This window comes from Calliphora vicina, chromosome 1 (assembly GCF_958450345.1).
Source record: "Calliphora vicina chromosome 1, idCalVici1.1, whole genome shotgun sequence".
Classification (NCBI taxonomy): domain Eukaryota; kingdom Metazoa; phylum Arthropoda; class Insecta; order Diptera; family Calliphoridae; genus Calliphora; species Calliphora vicina.
The window spans coordinates 134,587,689-134,605,637 of record NC_088780.1 but is presented as its reverse complement, the minus strand read 5'-3'; the positions used below and the strand labels follow the sequence as shown (position 1 = coordinate 134,605,637).

General features: G+C 29.1%; 1 protein-coding gene across 2 annotated transcripts in view; it reads left to right on the top strand.

Moving 5' to 3' along the window:
* The window catches only part of cindr (CIN85 and CD2AP related), a 78,068-nt gene extending 61,422 nt beyond the window's left edge, over positions 1 to 16,646 (top strand). Inside the window, exons 5-7 of one of the 2 annotated variants that reach the window (XM_065515908.1) lie at positions 8,531 to 9,124; positions 9,748 to 11,053; positions 16,324 to 16,646. In XM_065515908.1, the coding sequence (XP_065371980.1) occupies positions 8,531 to 9,124; positions 9,748 to 11,053; positions 16,324 to 16,366 (1,943 nt within the window). In that variant the 3' untranslated portion in view covers positions 16,367 to 16,646. Of the gene's footprint in view, positions 1 to 8,530; positions 9,125 to 9,747; positions 13,828 to 16,323 lie in introns of those variants that run through there. The other variant, XM_065515909.1, reaches the window with a different exon arrangement.
* Positions 16,647 to 17,949: the final 1,303 nt, after the last annotated feature.

Genomic DNA, 17,949 nt, shown 5'->3' with positions numbered 1-17,949 from the left:
AATTATTGTGTCAGTTACTTTTCCCCTGGTGTAATTTGTCGGAAAGAAACATAGATTTAAATTTTAAAGATGCTCTTTAACCCTCCTTCACTCGCAACTGATCTGGTTGATACAGACAAACATTTTTTTATTGTAAATAAATTTAATCACCCTAAATTTTAAGCTATTTTTTGATAAAATAATTTTTTTTGTATTAATCTTTTAAATACATTGCATTTAATATTGTTTTTATGTTTTCGAAATAAAAAGTTGAGAGATTGTTTTCAAACGCGCCTTTTTATTTATATCAATTTGATACATTGCGACTAGTCTCGATTGAAAATGATTGCGACTAACGGAGGGTTAATTCTACATGTGCCATAGAAGAAATCTTCATCAGTAACGAATGTTCAAAGACAATTAGCTAAGACCAGGTGCGGATCCAGGGAAGGGAAAATAAATTAAAATTTATTTTACATTGTTTCCCCCTTTTTATACCCTCCACCACCACAAGTGGTGAATGAGTGTATATATAAGTTTGTCATTCCGTGTGTAACATTGAGAAATATTCATCTGAGACCCAATAAAGTATATATTTTCTTGATCCTTATGAAATTCTAAGTCGATTGAGCCATGTCCGTCTGTCTGTGTGTCTGTGTAAAACACGCTCATTTAAAAATGTTTCTTATTTGAATTGATTTATGTAGGGTATTAAACAAAAATTTCAAAAACAACACACCCATAATAGTATGATTTCATAGAGTTTCTTAAGATTTATTGCTTAAATAATAAATTGAAATCCATTCAATAATTACCGGTTTTATATTGATATTGTTTGTTATTATTTACTTTTGCATATCAAATCTCCACGATAGCAATTCGATACTCAAATTTTACAATTTTGAAAACAAACTTAAATCTACACTAAAATTAATATATAGTATATGTATATATATTTTAATTGTCAGTCATGTGTGTGTCTAATATTTAAAAAAGTTTCTTTTAGTTAGTTTTACTACCTGAAACTGTTAAGTGTTAAACGTCAAATTGTGGTGGTCGTTCAAATCGAGATTACACCCACTCACGCGTATTTTGTTTTCAAACACTTGTCATTTAAAAATTTTCTCACTCATATAATATGACAACTTTGTTATAAAAAAAAACTACATATCAAAATATTTTTAGTAATTCAGTGAAAGTGTGTTTGTTTTCTTGTTAAATTCTTAAAACAAAAATAAGTTGTAAAATGTTATGTTTATTTTTTGAAATTTTATTGTGACCTTTGGAAATTGTTTCAAGTGTTTATGTGCCAAAATGTATGTTAAATCGTCTTTAAAATTTGTAGTTTATTTGGAAAACAATACATGTATTTTATAACACTAAACAACCTGTTTCATTCATATTTAAATTGATTTAATAATTTATGTATATTGATTCATTCGATAACAATTTTTATGTTTTGTACGTTAAAATCTTAACAAAAAAATGTGTGATCAAGGTAACAAATGTTGTAGTTTATGGCAATTAAATTTTTATTTGACTTTATCTTTTATAAAAGAAAGTGTTTTAATTGTTTTACAAAATCATGACATTAACAAATTACAGTGTTATAATAAGGGCTTGACCAGGCGTCTATCACAGATTTAGCAAGACTATATTTGAATAATTAATTTCTAACATTACAAAGCTTATAAAAATTGTATCTGATTTCATTTTAATATATTATATCTTAATACAATTTCATGCCAATGCTTTTTAAAATAAAATATTAACTTTTAATAAATTCTTTCACCTTCAGTTTGCTTTTTAAAAACTATTACGCTCAAAAAACATTCAATATTTTTATCGTGTAATTAATAATTGCAACAACACATCATAATTTATTTTTACGAAACGCAAATTATTTAAACTTGAATTTAATTCAATCCACGTTTAGAAATTCAAGTGTTTAACCAAAATACTATGTATATTGCATGAAAACAACAAATTCATGAATCACTAATTCATTAAAAACGAGAAAACCCATAAAAAGATAAAAATAAAAAATAAAATACTTTAATTGTCAACACTCTTGTATAAAATACGACGAATATGATGCATATTTGAAATTCTAATTTAAGTGATGACTACAGTAACTAAATCTCTTAACAAATTTAGAAACAAAACTTGAATTCAAATAAATTATAAAATGTTCGTTTGTTTTTTGTTATGGTCCTATAGAGTTGTTTAAGAAATTGTTTGTAAATTGTATATGAAATAAAAATAAGTAAAAATGTTTTATTCGGCTGTGCCGAATCTTATATACTCACCACCAATATAATACAGACAATGATTTTTAAAAATTTTGTATTCTATAGATATTTATGTATCATAGAGCCATATTCCCTAAAGATATTTGTATGGAAGGCAGTAGAAATCTTTGTCCGATTCATACCATTTTCAACACAAATCTTTTTTTAATAGGAATATCATGTTCAAAATTTCAATGAAATATCAACCTTTCTTGGAGGTTGTTTCACATTTTGGTCCATTACTCTGGTTCTACTTGATCGATTTTGCCCGTTTACCAAACATTTCTGATCAACAAAGAATATTTATGGAAAATCTCATTACCCTAAGTCCTTCCATGTAGGCTCTATCGGGCCTTCAACATACAGACAGACGGAAGGACATAGCTAGATCGTCTTAAAATAGTTTAAGCACCCAGAATACTCGTATATATTTACTTTTGTGGGTCTGGGATGTGTTCGATGTGTTACAAACGGTATAACCCCAATAAGCACTCAAAAATTTAATTTCAAGTGTTGGAAATTAAATTTGAATTCAATTTGAATTCCAGTCCATTTTTCAATTATTTTTCAAGTCAAACATTATTTTTGAAATATTTCAATATTTTGTTAATTTATTCTTTTTTGTCAAACAAATAAAATTCATCAAATTAAAAAAACAAATATTAAGAAACAATTGAAAATAGATTAAACAATTTTTCTATCAAATCAAACATCAATAAGTAAAATGCGAAAAAGCAATATGGAGTGTATAACAAATTCCTTCCTTATCACACAGAATCCATCTCCAATTTCCAAAAATGAAAGACTCGTCAGTAGATGAAACTCTTAATTATTTTGTTTTAGATTCCCAGAGGAAATCGAAAATAATAAAACTTCAGAATGTATGTATCTCCAAAATCTTACAATGAGCTGATTTTTTTTAATTGATTTGTATTTTAATAATATATAAAACATGTTTTTTTTTGCAAAATAAATAGAATCCAAAAAAATTTGAGATTAATTAATTAGAAAAATAAATCAAAGCTTGAATCCGATTATTTTTTCGACTTGAATTAAACAATAATTAAAGGATTGAATTAAACTGTATTTGAAAGCTTGAATTCAAGTATTATTCCTATTTGAATTGCATTTTAATTCAAGACTTGAACTCAACTGTATAAACACTGGAATGTTCGACTTGAATTCAAGTTTCCTTTTCACTGGAGAATGCTATTGAATTAAAGCGTAATACAAGTGTATTTCAACCCTTGAAATGTGAATGTATGACTGGAATTAAACTTGCTTTACACTTGAATTCCAGCGAAAATGCTTATTGGGACAAAATCAATATACCCCCAATTTTTTGGTGGGGTATAAAAAAAATATTATAAAAACCGGTAAAAAGATGTAATGTTTTATACAATAAAATACAAACAAATACAAAAATCCAAACAAAATATGATGTAAAAGCATTGAAAGATGAGAAGAGGGGAAATGGAATTCGGTGTTGCAGAGAATGAAAAATCAGTTAATCGGTTATTCGTTTCAAAGAAAGTGTTATCCGCAGCAGTCAGCCAAAGTTGTTGATCAAGTTTAATATTTGTAAAGCTCAGGCATATGAAAAATGTTATTATTTTCATTTGATATCAAATACAATTCTCAAAGGTTTGCCAACCCTAAATAAAGGTTTGAATTTCACATAATTCTGAAAGGTTTCTCAAAACAAAACATAGGTTTAAATTTCATAATTGACTTCAAAGGGGCAAGGTTTGGACTATAAGGCCACTTCATTCTAAATACTTTTTAACAGATATTGCAACATGTGGCCTAGCTTTGTTATGATGGAATATTTTGGTTTTATGTATGTCTGGCCACAAATTCTGGGCATTTTACGGCCAATGCTCGCTTCAAACGAATCTGTTGCGTTCGGCGAAGGTTCCCTGTGATGGTCTGGCCAGATTTCAGCTGCTCATAATAGATAGGAACCTTTTGGTCCCATTACCTTAGCGCCATGAATATTTGGCTTTGGTGTAGATTCGTCTGGATCCATTTTCCATCGCATGTATTGATTCGGTGCAAAAAAATTTTTTTATAGCGTTTAAGCGGCATTTCAGACATACAAAATTGTCTTTCAAGGTCTCTCAGCTACAATTCGTATTATAGACATTTCACATTTTAGATTTGAATTAACCCTAACACAAAGTTTCGCAACGAACTTACTACTCAAAGGTTCCTCAAACCTGGACATAGTTATACCCTACACCACCATAGTGGGGAGGGTATAATGCGTTTGTGCAGATGTTTGTAACGCCCAAAAATATTAGTCTAACACCCACCTTAAAGTATACCGATCGACTTAGAATCACTTTCTGAGTCGATTAAACGATGTCCGTCTGGTCTGGTCGGCTGGCTGGCTGGCTGTCCATGTAAACCTTGTGCGCAGAGTACAGGTCTCAATTTTGAAGATATTTCGATGAAATTTGGCTCAAGGACCAAGCCTATTGAAACTGGCTGAAATCGGTCCACTATTTCACCTAGCCCCCATACAAATATCCTCCCGAAATTGGACTTTATCGGTCATAAATGTTTAATTTATATATGTATCTCCACAAATTCCGCTCCAAATAAGTTTTATATACACAAAATTCATGTCACCAAATTTTGTTACGATCGGTCCATAATTAGTCATAGCTCCCATATAAACCCGCTTCCGAAAATCACTTTAACGTGCATAAATCGCTTAAAAATGTTGGTACACACACAAAATTCAACATACTTAACTTTAATATAGACATAAATCACACGACCTAATTTCATGGTGATCGGTCCATAATTGGTCATAGCCCCGAAAATCACTCAAAAATATAAAATATTGAAATTTTAAAAGAAAAATGTTTTTGCTCTTTTACTTAGTGTAGGGTATTATATGGTCGGGCTTGACCGACCATATATCAATTTTATATCAAATCTTATTCTCAAAGGTTTCTTAAACCAGGTTGCTAAAATTGATACTCAAACTAAAAATTAGATTTGAATTTATCCAACAAACATAATTTTCTCAAACCTAAACATGGTTTAAATTTCATATTTGAACTCAATTAGAGGTTGATTTGAAAAAAAAACACAATTAAGAGAGCTATATTCGGCTGTGCCGAATCTTAGTCCCCTTTTACAATGCAGAAATTGATAGGCAGACAGACGAAGTTTGTGGGCGAGGGGTTGAAGGGTAGAGTGTGAATTAAATTTTTAAAAAAAAAAATTTCTAAAAAGAATTAATAACAAAAAAAATTCGGGTTAAACATTTTTTTCCCGATTTTGACCCATTGTAGGTCCAACTTTTAAATATTTTTCTTTAATCAAAATTAATTTTTTTTTTTAAATTTTTTTTAAAAAAAGTTTTTTCCAATTTTTTAAAAAAAATTTTTGTTTCTAAAAAAAATTTACGACAAAAAAATTCGGGTTAAAATTTTTTTTCCCGATTTTGACCCATTGTAGGTCCAATTTTTTTTCTTTAAACAAAATTAAATTTTTTAAATTGTTTTAAAAAATTTTTTTTTTTAAGTTTTTTCCAATTTTTTTAATTTTTTTTAAAAAAGTTTTTTCTAAAAAAAATTTACGATAAAAAAAAATTCGGGTTAAAAAAAATTTACCCGATTTTTACCCATTGTAGGTCCAACATACAACTATACCCTTGCCTTGAAGAGTATAAAAAATTTTCTCAATTTGTAATCAAATTTTATACTGAAACATTTTATTTTCAAATTACAATCCACATTAGAAATACTACTGGGGAATAAGGTTTGAAACAATTTAAGAATAAAGTTATTTCACAACAACATATATTGTTGAGAAAGTGGCATTATCTATTTGATATCAAACATGAATGATTGCTAAGTATACCCGAAACCAACATTAAAAATCTCTTACATTGTTAACGATTATTCGAATATTTCATTATTACACTTACATATTTTAACTCTTGATTTTTTTTTCTTCAAAATACGTGACCAGATAATCAAACAATTGTTTGTAAATACTACAATATGTACTAAAAATACAAAATAGAAAAACGACAATAAAACCAAATGTCAATTATGACCTAATATACAAATAAAACAATAACAAAAATAATAAACAAACAATCGTTAAAAACACCTTTATACATTTAATAAAAATGGTCATAGAGTGAAAGAAAAAGTACTGCAACTAAAGAAATGTCATGTCATAAATGAAAAGTGAAAATAGTGTTTAAATTCTATTACATAAAAATAACAAATAATATCCATAGAAAATTTTAATATTGATTTTAGTTACGATCAATAAAAGTATATGTATGTATTTATTAAGATCTCTTATTATTTATTTGTAGATCTCAAATTTTGTTCTCTTCATTAGGCCATTTAATTAAAATTAAATATGCATGTAGTTACTTGAATTTTACTAGTAGAATTTAAAAAAGTTAAAATAGAAAAAATAGTGAAACTAGTAATTCAAGTTTTTAGCTCACGATCATGTAAAATATGAACTAATTACACAGAGCAACAAAAATTTCACCGACCATTACGTGACTCAGTCTACTGGAATATGAAATGCAACAACAAAATGTACATGTTTTGGAAAATATTTATGCTGTTTAAAATTGAGAATGATTTGAAATCAAATGTCAAACATTTAAGAAGAATTTTATAAACCTTTCAGAATATTAGCCTTCTCAACAGAAATATTAGATTACTCTAGGAATGATTCTTAACACCGTTTAGGTACGTCAATATAAGTTAGTAGAAAAAACTAAAGGAATTATGTGTTTTGGGCCATAAACTATTAAATTATTATAAAATAAAGCACACTTTTAGGCAGCTTTAAAATTTATTTCGAATTTTTTAAAGTTTTTTGCGACTTTGATCTTGAAGATGAAGTTTTTTTGATTTTATATGTTCACACTTTTTGTTCTTTATGACAAGGGCTACAAGATTTGAGTAAATCAAAATTCCGAACTGTTTACAAGATATGAGCCGGAGAAAATGATCACATATTTGCAAAAATGACACCTAGGTGCCAAATCTTTAGGGGCCCTTAAAAAAAAGTGCATGACTTTGGGCAAAACTGGGAGACACGTTTCTTTTTTTTTTGTCTTTTATCACGTAGTGGTGTCTGTATATGGATATATTTCCATCACTCAAAAAATTACACACAGTTATTAATATGAACTGTAATATAAAAACCGGTGACAAATTTGCTACTGTGTGACGCCGAATTGTGATGTCATAGAGTAGCACTTAGTTGGCATTTATATTCAAATATTCACAAAACATGTTTTAAACATTATTTTATGTTTAAACTACATTGTATATTAATACCATATTTATTTTATTACCCTTTCAGGGCTATTTTTTTATTAAGAATATTCCAAAACAAATATTGTTTAATTTCCAGACGCACATTCAACAAATACTTTATATGAAATTTCATACAATTTTGTTCACATATTTTTTTACATTTAAATTTGAGTTATTTTCATCTTAAAAAGAACATTGAATACTTAAGTTATTGAAGTTTTCAAGTAGATGATTATAAAGGGGTTTGTTTTTAAATTTTTCTCATTTCATGACTTTCATCGAACATCATTTTAAAGTACTTGTATAAATGTTTGAATCTTAAACCTGTTCAAACTATATAAAATAAAAAGCAAGCAATAAAAAAAAAAACAATTTAACTGAGTGATTCATAGAATTAAATCACTCGAATACAGACAATGAGTTCATAAAGCCAAATATTACATTTTTAGAGTTTTTTTTTTATTCGTTAAAAATTCAATATCTATAAAAAAAAGAACTAACTAAAAAAGTTTATTTGTTGTGTTTTGATAAAAAATATTAATAATCAAGTAAAATTATGCAGGGAGATTAGAAATTATTGATAGCGCACCACAGCAAACGCAATGGCTTTTAGTTTTGTTTGTGTTGAAAAGTATTTTGTTTGTATTCTGTTTTATCGTTAAAAATTGTTAAATTATTTAAAATAATAAATAGTTTATATTAGCTGCTGTTATGATTTACAATCCCTCTGTTCCAAATAATATATGTAATAATAAATATATTGCCTGCTTTTACTAATAAATAATACCCAACCAACCACCATAATTAAGAAAAACTAAAAGAAACCAAGAAATTTTTACAAATAAAACCAATTAAATGCTTCTAAAAAACAAAGTTTGTTAAATTTTAGTTTTACTTAATAATTAATTTCACTAATATCGCATTGTGTTTGTGTAAATTTTACAGTTTCGCCATTGAATGATCTGCAACAGCAACAATCACAACCTCAACAATCCCATAGAACAACTGCCAAATTATCAAATACAACCAATACCACAACCACCAATAATTTATCTACAACCGGTTCAACATCGACCAATGTCAAATCGTTGATTAAAAAATCCGGTAGCTCTTCATCCACCCAAAGTTCCAATCGTAAAGATAGTTTCGGTTCTCGGGATTCTTTGAACGATATTCTATCGGAGACTGGCTTGCCTACGGGCAATGTAGCCGCCCAGCGTAAATCTTTGGAAAATAAAAATCTAGATCTAACAAATGCCTCCGATGTTGCAGCTCGTTTGGCCCTTAAGAAACAACAATTGCAAATGCAACAACAGCAACAGGAGAGTAAAACGATTACATCGTCGATTAGTAGTAACAACAACAACACCACCACATCAACTACCTCGACCTTAATAACAGCCACTTCCTCCTCATCCAGTGAGTTACGCAAAAGCATGGAAAATATGGATGAGAAAACGAAGACGACACCGCCACCAGTACTTAATAAAAAGCCAACAGTGCCTGTTAAAAAAACCACCACAGTGACCAGCATAACAGGTGAGTAATTTAGTTAATTCCTATTTAATTCAGTGTTTCCGTTTGTAATTAGAATGTGAGTTTTGTTAATAAAGAAAACAAAAAGTATTTGTGGCAAGTTCTTGGCTAGTGAATTTAATTGTTTTTACGGATTATAATCCGTTAGAAACAAATTTAAAGTTATATTAAACGATTTTAATTTTTTAAGTATTGCTCGAACATTTCATTTTAATCAAATGGTCTTTTGACACTGTTGTTTTTGAGTTCTTGTTTAAACTATACAGTATTGTTATACACAACCTCAGATAATTTTTCATAATTTATTATCAAAACAATGAAAACGAAATAATCGATAACTCGAAAACAACATTCAAAGATAAATCTATTTAATCGCTAATCGTCCAGTCAAAAACCATTATATATTTATATGTTGACGGTTTAAACATCAGTTAAACAATATTTTAAGATTTAGTCCCATTTAGACGATATACTACAGTTTTCATACAAAAATTATATTAATTTGAAAATGTCAGAGTTCAACAGTTAAACACGGTTTAATTGACAAGTAAAAATATCTATTAATGTATTATTTGCACCATAACCTAAAATATTTAATAACATGTATTTTTTTCTTCATCTTCCAGGCAACATCTTATCGGGGATTAAACAAAAAGTCAAAAGTGTCGAAAGCAAATTAACCACCGCAGCATCACACGACTACGCCGATGGTGTAGGCAGCAGTAAGTTATCGCCCAGCTATGCGAGCGATTCGGGAAGTGGTACCGGAGGTGTGGTAATGAGAAGGGCCGCCACCATTGCCGTTGAAGATACAGATTTTGATCGCGTTGAACGCGGTTCAATATTACCAGATATGCGCGCAGGACGCGTTAAAGCGCCAAAACGTAGACCACCTTCGGCGGCTATAAATGCAATCGGTGAAAGTAATAACAATTCTCTGTATGTCAATGGCAATGGCAATGGCAGTGATACGACTCAAAGTGGTGATGATCAATTGAAATCCGATGATAATTCAACGGGTGAGGAGCAATTAGCCAAACCAAAACCAAGAGAATGGGAAAAGAAGAAGGCACCCTGGATGGAAGAGTTGAAAGCATCACAGGTTAAGAAGAAAACATCACCCAGTGTGGGCGATGGTGCTGGGGCGGCAGGCACAACAGCGATGACCGACAGAAGTTCGAAATTGTTTGCCGAGGATGTAAAAATCACAAATAATGCCAGCTCACAAGTGACCAGTTCAATGCAAGCCACAAATTCCACCACCTCCTCTTCCTCGACCAGCTCGACAAAAGTGCAATCATCGTCTGTTTCATCCACCAGCATTATGCAACAATCAATGATAGTGGAAAGTAGCAGTAGTACTAGTAACAGTAGCAGCAGTAGCAATAATACAACAGCTAAAACCCTAACAGAAGCCATGACTAAAAGTTTAAGTGCTAAAATTGCCAATGATGTGTTGGCGGCTTCGAATAATACCTCCCTTAATAGCAACGCCTCTGGCCATGTGGTGGACGATGTCAGAGCTCGACCCAACAGTCTGTCGATACGTAATCGCAGTGCTTCTCCCTCAATGAATGCCACACGTAACATACTAAAGTCAAGCACTACAGCGGCCAACACTTCTACCACCACCAATTCTGCCTCACCAGCTGAAGGCTCCAGCAGTAATACACACAATAGCTCGAGTACTACACAATCCACAGTTGCCAAATCTACCAATCTAAATAGTTCTAGTAGCAATCATCTGCTTAATAATGGTGGCGCTGCTACCACAGGTGGGCCACCCAAAATTGCTGAATTGGAATCGCGAGTGGACAAATTGGAATTATTGGTCCATGCTCAACAGCGTACAATCGATGAACTTGTACGCACTTTGCGGGAAGAAACGGATCGCAACAAAGTCTTACGCGCTGAATTGGATAAATATGCACAGTGCGTTACGCAAGTTTAAAAAAATAATCAAAAACTAAAAACTGAGAAAAACAAAACACTTAAATATTTTTTTCTATTTTTATGTGCTTAGAAAAATTATGTTTAGTATAAGTATTTTATTTGATAGTTTTTATTTTGATTTCTTTTTTTAGCATTTTATATTATGTGTGTGTGCGTTATTTTCTAATTATTTCCCATGTAAAGTGAAAGCCAGCCAGTGTAGTTTTAACATTTATTCATACCTATTTACTACTACATGATGATTACCCAAACAAAAAGTCTGTTTTAAATATAACCTTGTTGTGTTTTTATTTTCCATGTACTATATTGTTTAAAAATAGGCTTCATGATTATTACCGTGAGCGCGCCCACCCTCTTCTTTCCAAAACAAAAAATGTGTAAAAACCTCTAACATGTTTTAAGTATTTTTTTTATACATATACTATTTAGTTTTTTTATTTTTACATAAATTCATACTAATTATTAGAAGTCAATATTACAAGAGGTTTTATGGTGTAAAGTAGTTTGATAAATATTTTTTTGATTGAATTCTTAGTTGTTAATATTTAAAGAGACTGAAGTAATAGGTTTTTAACTCTGCAGTTATTTAAATGCATTTTTTTTTTGGTTGTGGCCAGTATTTTTATGTCGCATGTACTTTTTATATTTATTTTAAAGAATTTTTAACATCTCTAATAGGATTTATAAGAACGTCTTAGTACGTTTTAAAGACGAGATCCTCGGCCAGTATTTTTATGACGCATGCGTTTAAACATCTGTTTTAAAAAAATAGCTTCTGCAAGTTATAAATATATCTAAATTTTTTCTGGAGATTAATTATATACTGAATTCAGGGGTTCTTCCAAAATTTAACTTAACTGATAGTTTTTACTTTTATCGACGTAAATTCCAAGAATTTAATTTCTTATTTTTATGTTAGTTGTTGTTGTAATAGGTCTGCTATGTTCTTTCTGATGAAAAATAATTCCGGTTGATACATTTTATGCTGAATTGACAATCATTGTTATCAGAAAAATGTAACACAGAAAGCGCTCTATTTTTGTCTGACGTTGCACTAAATATTCAGGTATGTGATGGAAATAGATTTTGAAAACGAAAATGGATGTGATGTAATTATTAGTTTCGGTTTGGGAATTGTTTAAAATTTAATTTAAAAACTCAATCAATTTAAATTTCGTTCATTATTTGTAATTAGTTCATTATTAAGAATATTGTTGAAATCTAATAATTCCTATGGATAGTCATGATTCGGCACTACGAAATGTAGCCTTCTATAATGTTTTTTATTAAGGGCCTGTTTCACAGGCAGTAAGTTAATATGAAATTAAAAGCTAAAAATCTTAAATTGAATCGATCGATTAAATTGATCAGCCTCGGTTTTCTGTTAATTACACACTCATGTAAAGCCTCACAAAACAGCAATAGTGCTGCCAAAATATACTTTTTGTAGTCAGAAATACAAAATAAGATATCTATAAAGTAATCTGTTTGTAACTACATATTATATTTATTCTAACATTCCATTTCAAACAAAAATCAGATCGGCTCAAAAACAGTTTTTAAAATATTCAGAATTTTGAAATACTTTTGAAAATAAATACTTTATTTGTGCTCGTAATTTCAACAAATAGATATCTATCATCGCTTAGTTACTTATGGAATATTAATATTGGGTAATTTTTACCCGTATATATTCATTTTAAATTATGTTTAGGTAAACTTATCTGCTGGGTATTTTAAGACCGATATATATTTGTTGAAATTAATTCATATCAATATCTACGGGTGATAGAATACATATTGGTCAGAGGGCTAATTCATACATTCGTATTCGAGCAAATACTTATTCGAAAGTTAATTTTTTTTGTGGGGTTTCCCTTATTATAAATCCAATAAAATGTATATAAAATTATAATGTAGGTATTCGATAAATAGCGAGTTTTTACTGGAAAGCTAAGCCCCAAAATATTATTCGAATTCTTCGGATTCAGCTATGTTTCGTTGAACACAAACTACTTTTACACCAACAAAAACTTCTTGTCAACTTGAATTCTTTACTTTTTGACGTTTAAAGTCTTTTATATAATATTAAAAACTATACATACTTCTCTATTATTTTATTATTTTAATTTAATATTAATTTAACACTATTGTAAACATAAATACCAACCATAACCAATTTCCACATACATGCAAATATAAAATATACTTTATTGTTTTTAGTTTTTAATATACATATTAGTTTTATTGTGTAATTTTTGTTGTTTTTAACTAAAATAACATGTTGTTCTTGTGCTTAATGTAATTTTACTTTATTTTTTTTTAATATAAATATGATTTTTATTTGTTTATTATAAATGTGTGTAAGTTAACTAAAGTTTGTTCTTCCCTCTATGTTTATTATGTTGATTACTTTGTTTGATAAACACAACTACAATAATAAATCAAATAAAACAAAATAAAATATATTAATTATTGTTTGCATGTCCCAATATAGGATTTTTAAAAAATCCCTTTAAAAGTACATAAACAAAATCTAGATAAAAAAACATTCCTTTTTTCAAAAATTTTATACAATTAATAATATCGTGCATGACATACAAAAATAAATAATACAATCATGTTAATAATATTATAAATATATAACTACATACATACACAAACATATAAAAAGATACATACTTACATTCTATATATACATACTATATATTTAAATAAAGAAAAGATATAAATCATCATAAAATATATGAAAATACCTAGTTTATTTTAATTTCTCTAGTTTTTCTATTTTATTATTCGGCAAGGTTGTTTAAAATAATATTATGAGTTTTAAAAATGACTTATAATTGCCCAGAAAAGGCACTACAATCGAACACGGTTATAAGGACTGAGATCGAAAAAATCTTAACATACATATGTATGTATGTATGTATATTAGAGTTCGTTTGTGACCAGGTCACTTCATTTGTTTTTCGGGTATAATAATTTTTCTGAAGGTTTTTGCGTAAATAAAAATAATGGCGTCCTTTTTTTGGAAAATTTTTACTCTTTGTAGTGTTTCAACGCACCTAAAGACGAGGATTTTGAGCACATTTTTCTGTAGAGCAAAAACGGTTGAATATATGTATTGCAAATCTGATTTCACCAGTCGATTCTGCATCAAAAACTAATACAATTGATGTTTTTTAAATCCTTAAAAATAGTTCCAAAAACTCACAACAGACGGCGCAAATCTCATTAAAAAAAACAAGAATTTTCGATTTTTTAAACATGCTCGATAAAAAGGCATTTTAAGCTTATCAAAACGGTACCAGTATGTCCTTTCTATCACAACCAAAAAGTTATGTGGCTTTAAAAATTTTTTGTTAAGGCAAACTAACAAAAAATTCTAAACTTTTTTTTTACCAATTATTATTTTCTTGTTAATAAATAACTTTGAAGCCTCATAAATTTTTAATGGTTAGTGATAGAAAATAAATATTGGTGCGGTTTTGCTAAGCTTAAAATGAATTTTCATCGTGAATTTTTAAAAAAACTAAAACTATTTTTTTTATTTTTTATGGGATTTTGGAACTATTTTTAAGGATTCAAAAAACATCAATTGTATTAATTTTTGATGCAGAATCAACTGGTGAAATCCTTGATGTAAATTTCGGTAGTTGTAGAGTATTTGGCTTCTTTTGCCACAACTGCATATTTTTTGCAATGCCAAGAACTTTTTGTGGAAACTGTTCTGCTTTTGGGTCCTAAACTTTTCTACAACATTCTCTCCAGCATCAGCAACATAAATATATTGACCCGGAAGCTGCTAAATACGTATGTACATACGTTTCGTCATCCATTATTCAGCAGGAATATTTGTTGTATAAAATTTGACTTCAATTTCCGTGCTATGTCTTTGGCCTCTAAATTTTTAGCAGAGTTCCCGTTACGAACTTTTTGAGCCTTATATGTTTTTAAACTACCATTGGCTTTAACTTTTCGTACGAAATAGTCCAAGTACTGAGCTAACCGGACTGCTTTCCTACCGGATGTGTTGGGAGCTCTTTCTATTTATTGGCTTTAGAAACATCATGTGGACCATTCCTTCTTCATGAGCCAGGTTTTCTATCAACGGACAAGTTCTCCCGATACTGTTTAATAACATTGGAATCAGTTTGACGGCAGACCTTTGATTGTTTGGCCAACTTTTTGTAGGACCAAGTGGAGTTTTGTTTAAAAAATTTTATAATTTTAGTACGCACTTTTTTCTCGTCACTCATTTTAATCAGATTAACATCAAATGAACACAATTCACATTAAACATAATCAGCCCAATTATCAATAAAAATTCCCCGGGAGTTTTTTCCCTTTTCTCATTTTTCCTATTCAAATCTTTCAATTAACTTTTGTGAGGATCGGTCCATAATATACCCTACCCCCCATATAAGCCATATATCAGAAAAATATTTTATTGTCTCATATTGATGGTGGGTATACAAGATTCGGCACAGCCGAATATAACGCTCTTACTTGTTTTATTTAATACTAATGCATTCTCATCACTTAGGTTTCTGACAACTGAGTTAGGTTTATGACAGGAGAGTTTCCGATCTATATTTATTTATCTATGGTTCCCACATTTTACATATGTACATACAAATATACATACACATATCGCTCATTTGCTGCAAGAACATCATAATTCAAATAAAGTCATTTCGAGAAAATAAATTTTCAACAAATCATGCGATTTCAGAAATAAAATCTGATTTAGATATTAATATCTTTCTAATCTGTTTTTAACCCAAATTTTTACTTGTCAAATATACGAGAAAACATGAATTTTAATTTTGACGTTTACAACGAAAAAACACTCTCATACAAAAAATAATTGTTTTTTTTTAAACTGATAAAACTGTATGAAAGACTAAAGAACGGCGCACATTTTGTTTTGCACACCAGGATTTTGAGTTATGACGTTGTTGCAGCAAAAGAGCGATATATTTTTCTTTTAAAAATTGAGTTACAAATTGTAATTCAAATAAAAACAAATTTAATAAAAATTAAAAAATTTCTGAACAACAATTTTAAAAAAAATAATTATTCAACTATTCTTCTTTTTTTTTCTTTTACAATATTTTTATCTATTTATATTTTTAACTGCTTTTCTTTAAAAATAAAATATACATATGTATATATATTAAAAACTGCTTCTGGCGCATGCATTTGGATCTATGAAACTCGTACCAATTAAATCATCAAAAAAGGAAACCTACACGTCGTGGAAAATTTGATAATTGGATGTTTTAGGTGGACGACGGACATCATCTACGACTTGAATATAATTTACAATAATTATCAATAATTTAATTGAATACCAAACAATTACAATTAATGCTTAATGCTTTATTTAGTATTAAATACATACATACAAACATACATATATTTTTTTGTAGTAAATATTAAAAGAAAACAGTAGTTATATTAATTATTAATAATAATTATAATAATAATAATTAAAACAAACAAAAAATTCCTTTAAGTTATGTGATATTCAGTTATCGGCTTTTTTAATTTGTATATTTAAATAACACATGTATATTTTTTATTTTTTTATTATCTTATTATAAAATAGTTATTAAATTGTATTTATACCTTTAATTTAATTAATTATAAAAAGAAGCAAAACCCAATATACACATCTGCTCAAAATAATAGATACACCAAAATTTATTTTTTAAAAACGAAAAAAAATAATGGTATATTGTAAAATTATAAAAAAAATTCAGTCGATTTTTATTTATAGTTAAAAGGAGAGTAAAAAACAAAAACAAAATATTTCATAATTAATAATAAATATTATAAAGTAAATTAAATTTCTTAAATTTCGAAAAATTTGGTGCTCATAATAATAGATACATTTTTAAAAATTCTTATTAAACAAAAGCTAATAAATTTTATCTTAAAAAAATTAGTTTATTATTAAAGTAAAGCTAGTATCCAGTATATCCACCTTTGTTTTGTAAAACTTTCTCCACTCTTCTGGGCATACTGGATATCAAGTTCTGACACTTCTCCAATGGAATCTCGTACCATATTTTTTGCGTTTTCTCCCATAAATCGTCTTTATTTTTGAAAACTTCCTTCGAAAGCCTTATCTTTAATTCACTCCACAAGTTTTCTATTGGGTTTAAATCAGGGGATTGGCTGGGCCAGCTTAAAACAGGTACGTTATTCTCCAAGAACCAGTTTTTAACTAATCTTGAACTATGTTTTGGGTCGTTGTCCTGCTGGAATGTCCATATTAATGGCATATTTTCCGATGCATATGGAAGCATTACGTTTTCCAATATGTCTCTATACCCACTAGCATTCATGGTATCTTCTATTCGGAATATCGGACCAACACCATTCCATGAAAAGCAACCCCAAACCATTATGTTTCCCCCGCCATGTTTTACCGTCTTTTTTGTAAATTTAACGTGGAATTCTTTTCCTTTTGGTCGGCGTACATTTCTTTGGCAGTCGTTTCCAAACAAATTTATTTTTGTTTCGTCGCTCCATAAAATATTTCTCCATTTTTTTTCGCCTTCACACCCGGACCATTGTAAGTGCTCTTTAGCAAATTCTAATCTTGTCTTGATATTTTTTTGGCGCATTAGTGGCACTTTTCTGGCAATTCTTCCCGGCAATTTAGCTTGTAAAAGACGACGACGAACTGTTTGTGGACTGATTTCGTTACATAGCTCCGCAGAAATAGCTTTCGATGATATGAAAGGGTATTTTTTTAACCATAAGGACGATCCGCCTATCTGTTTCTGGACTGGTTTTCTTTGGTCTACCGCGAGTTTCTCTTTTTTGTTTTTTAGATAAAGCATTTTGGACAAAATGTA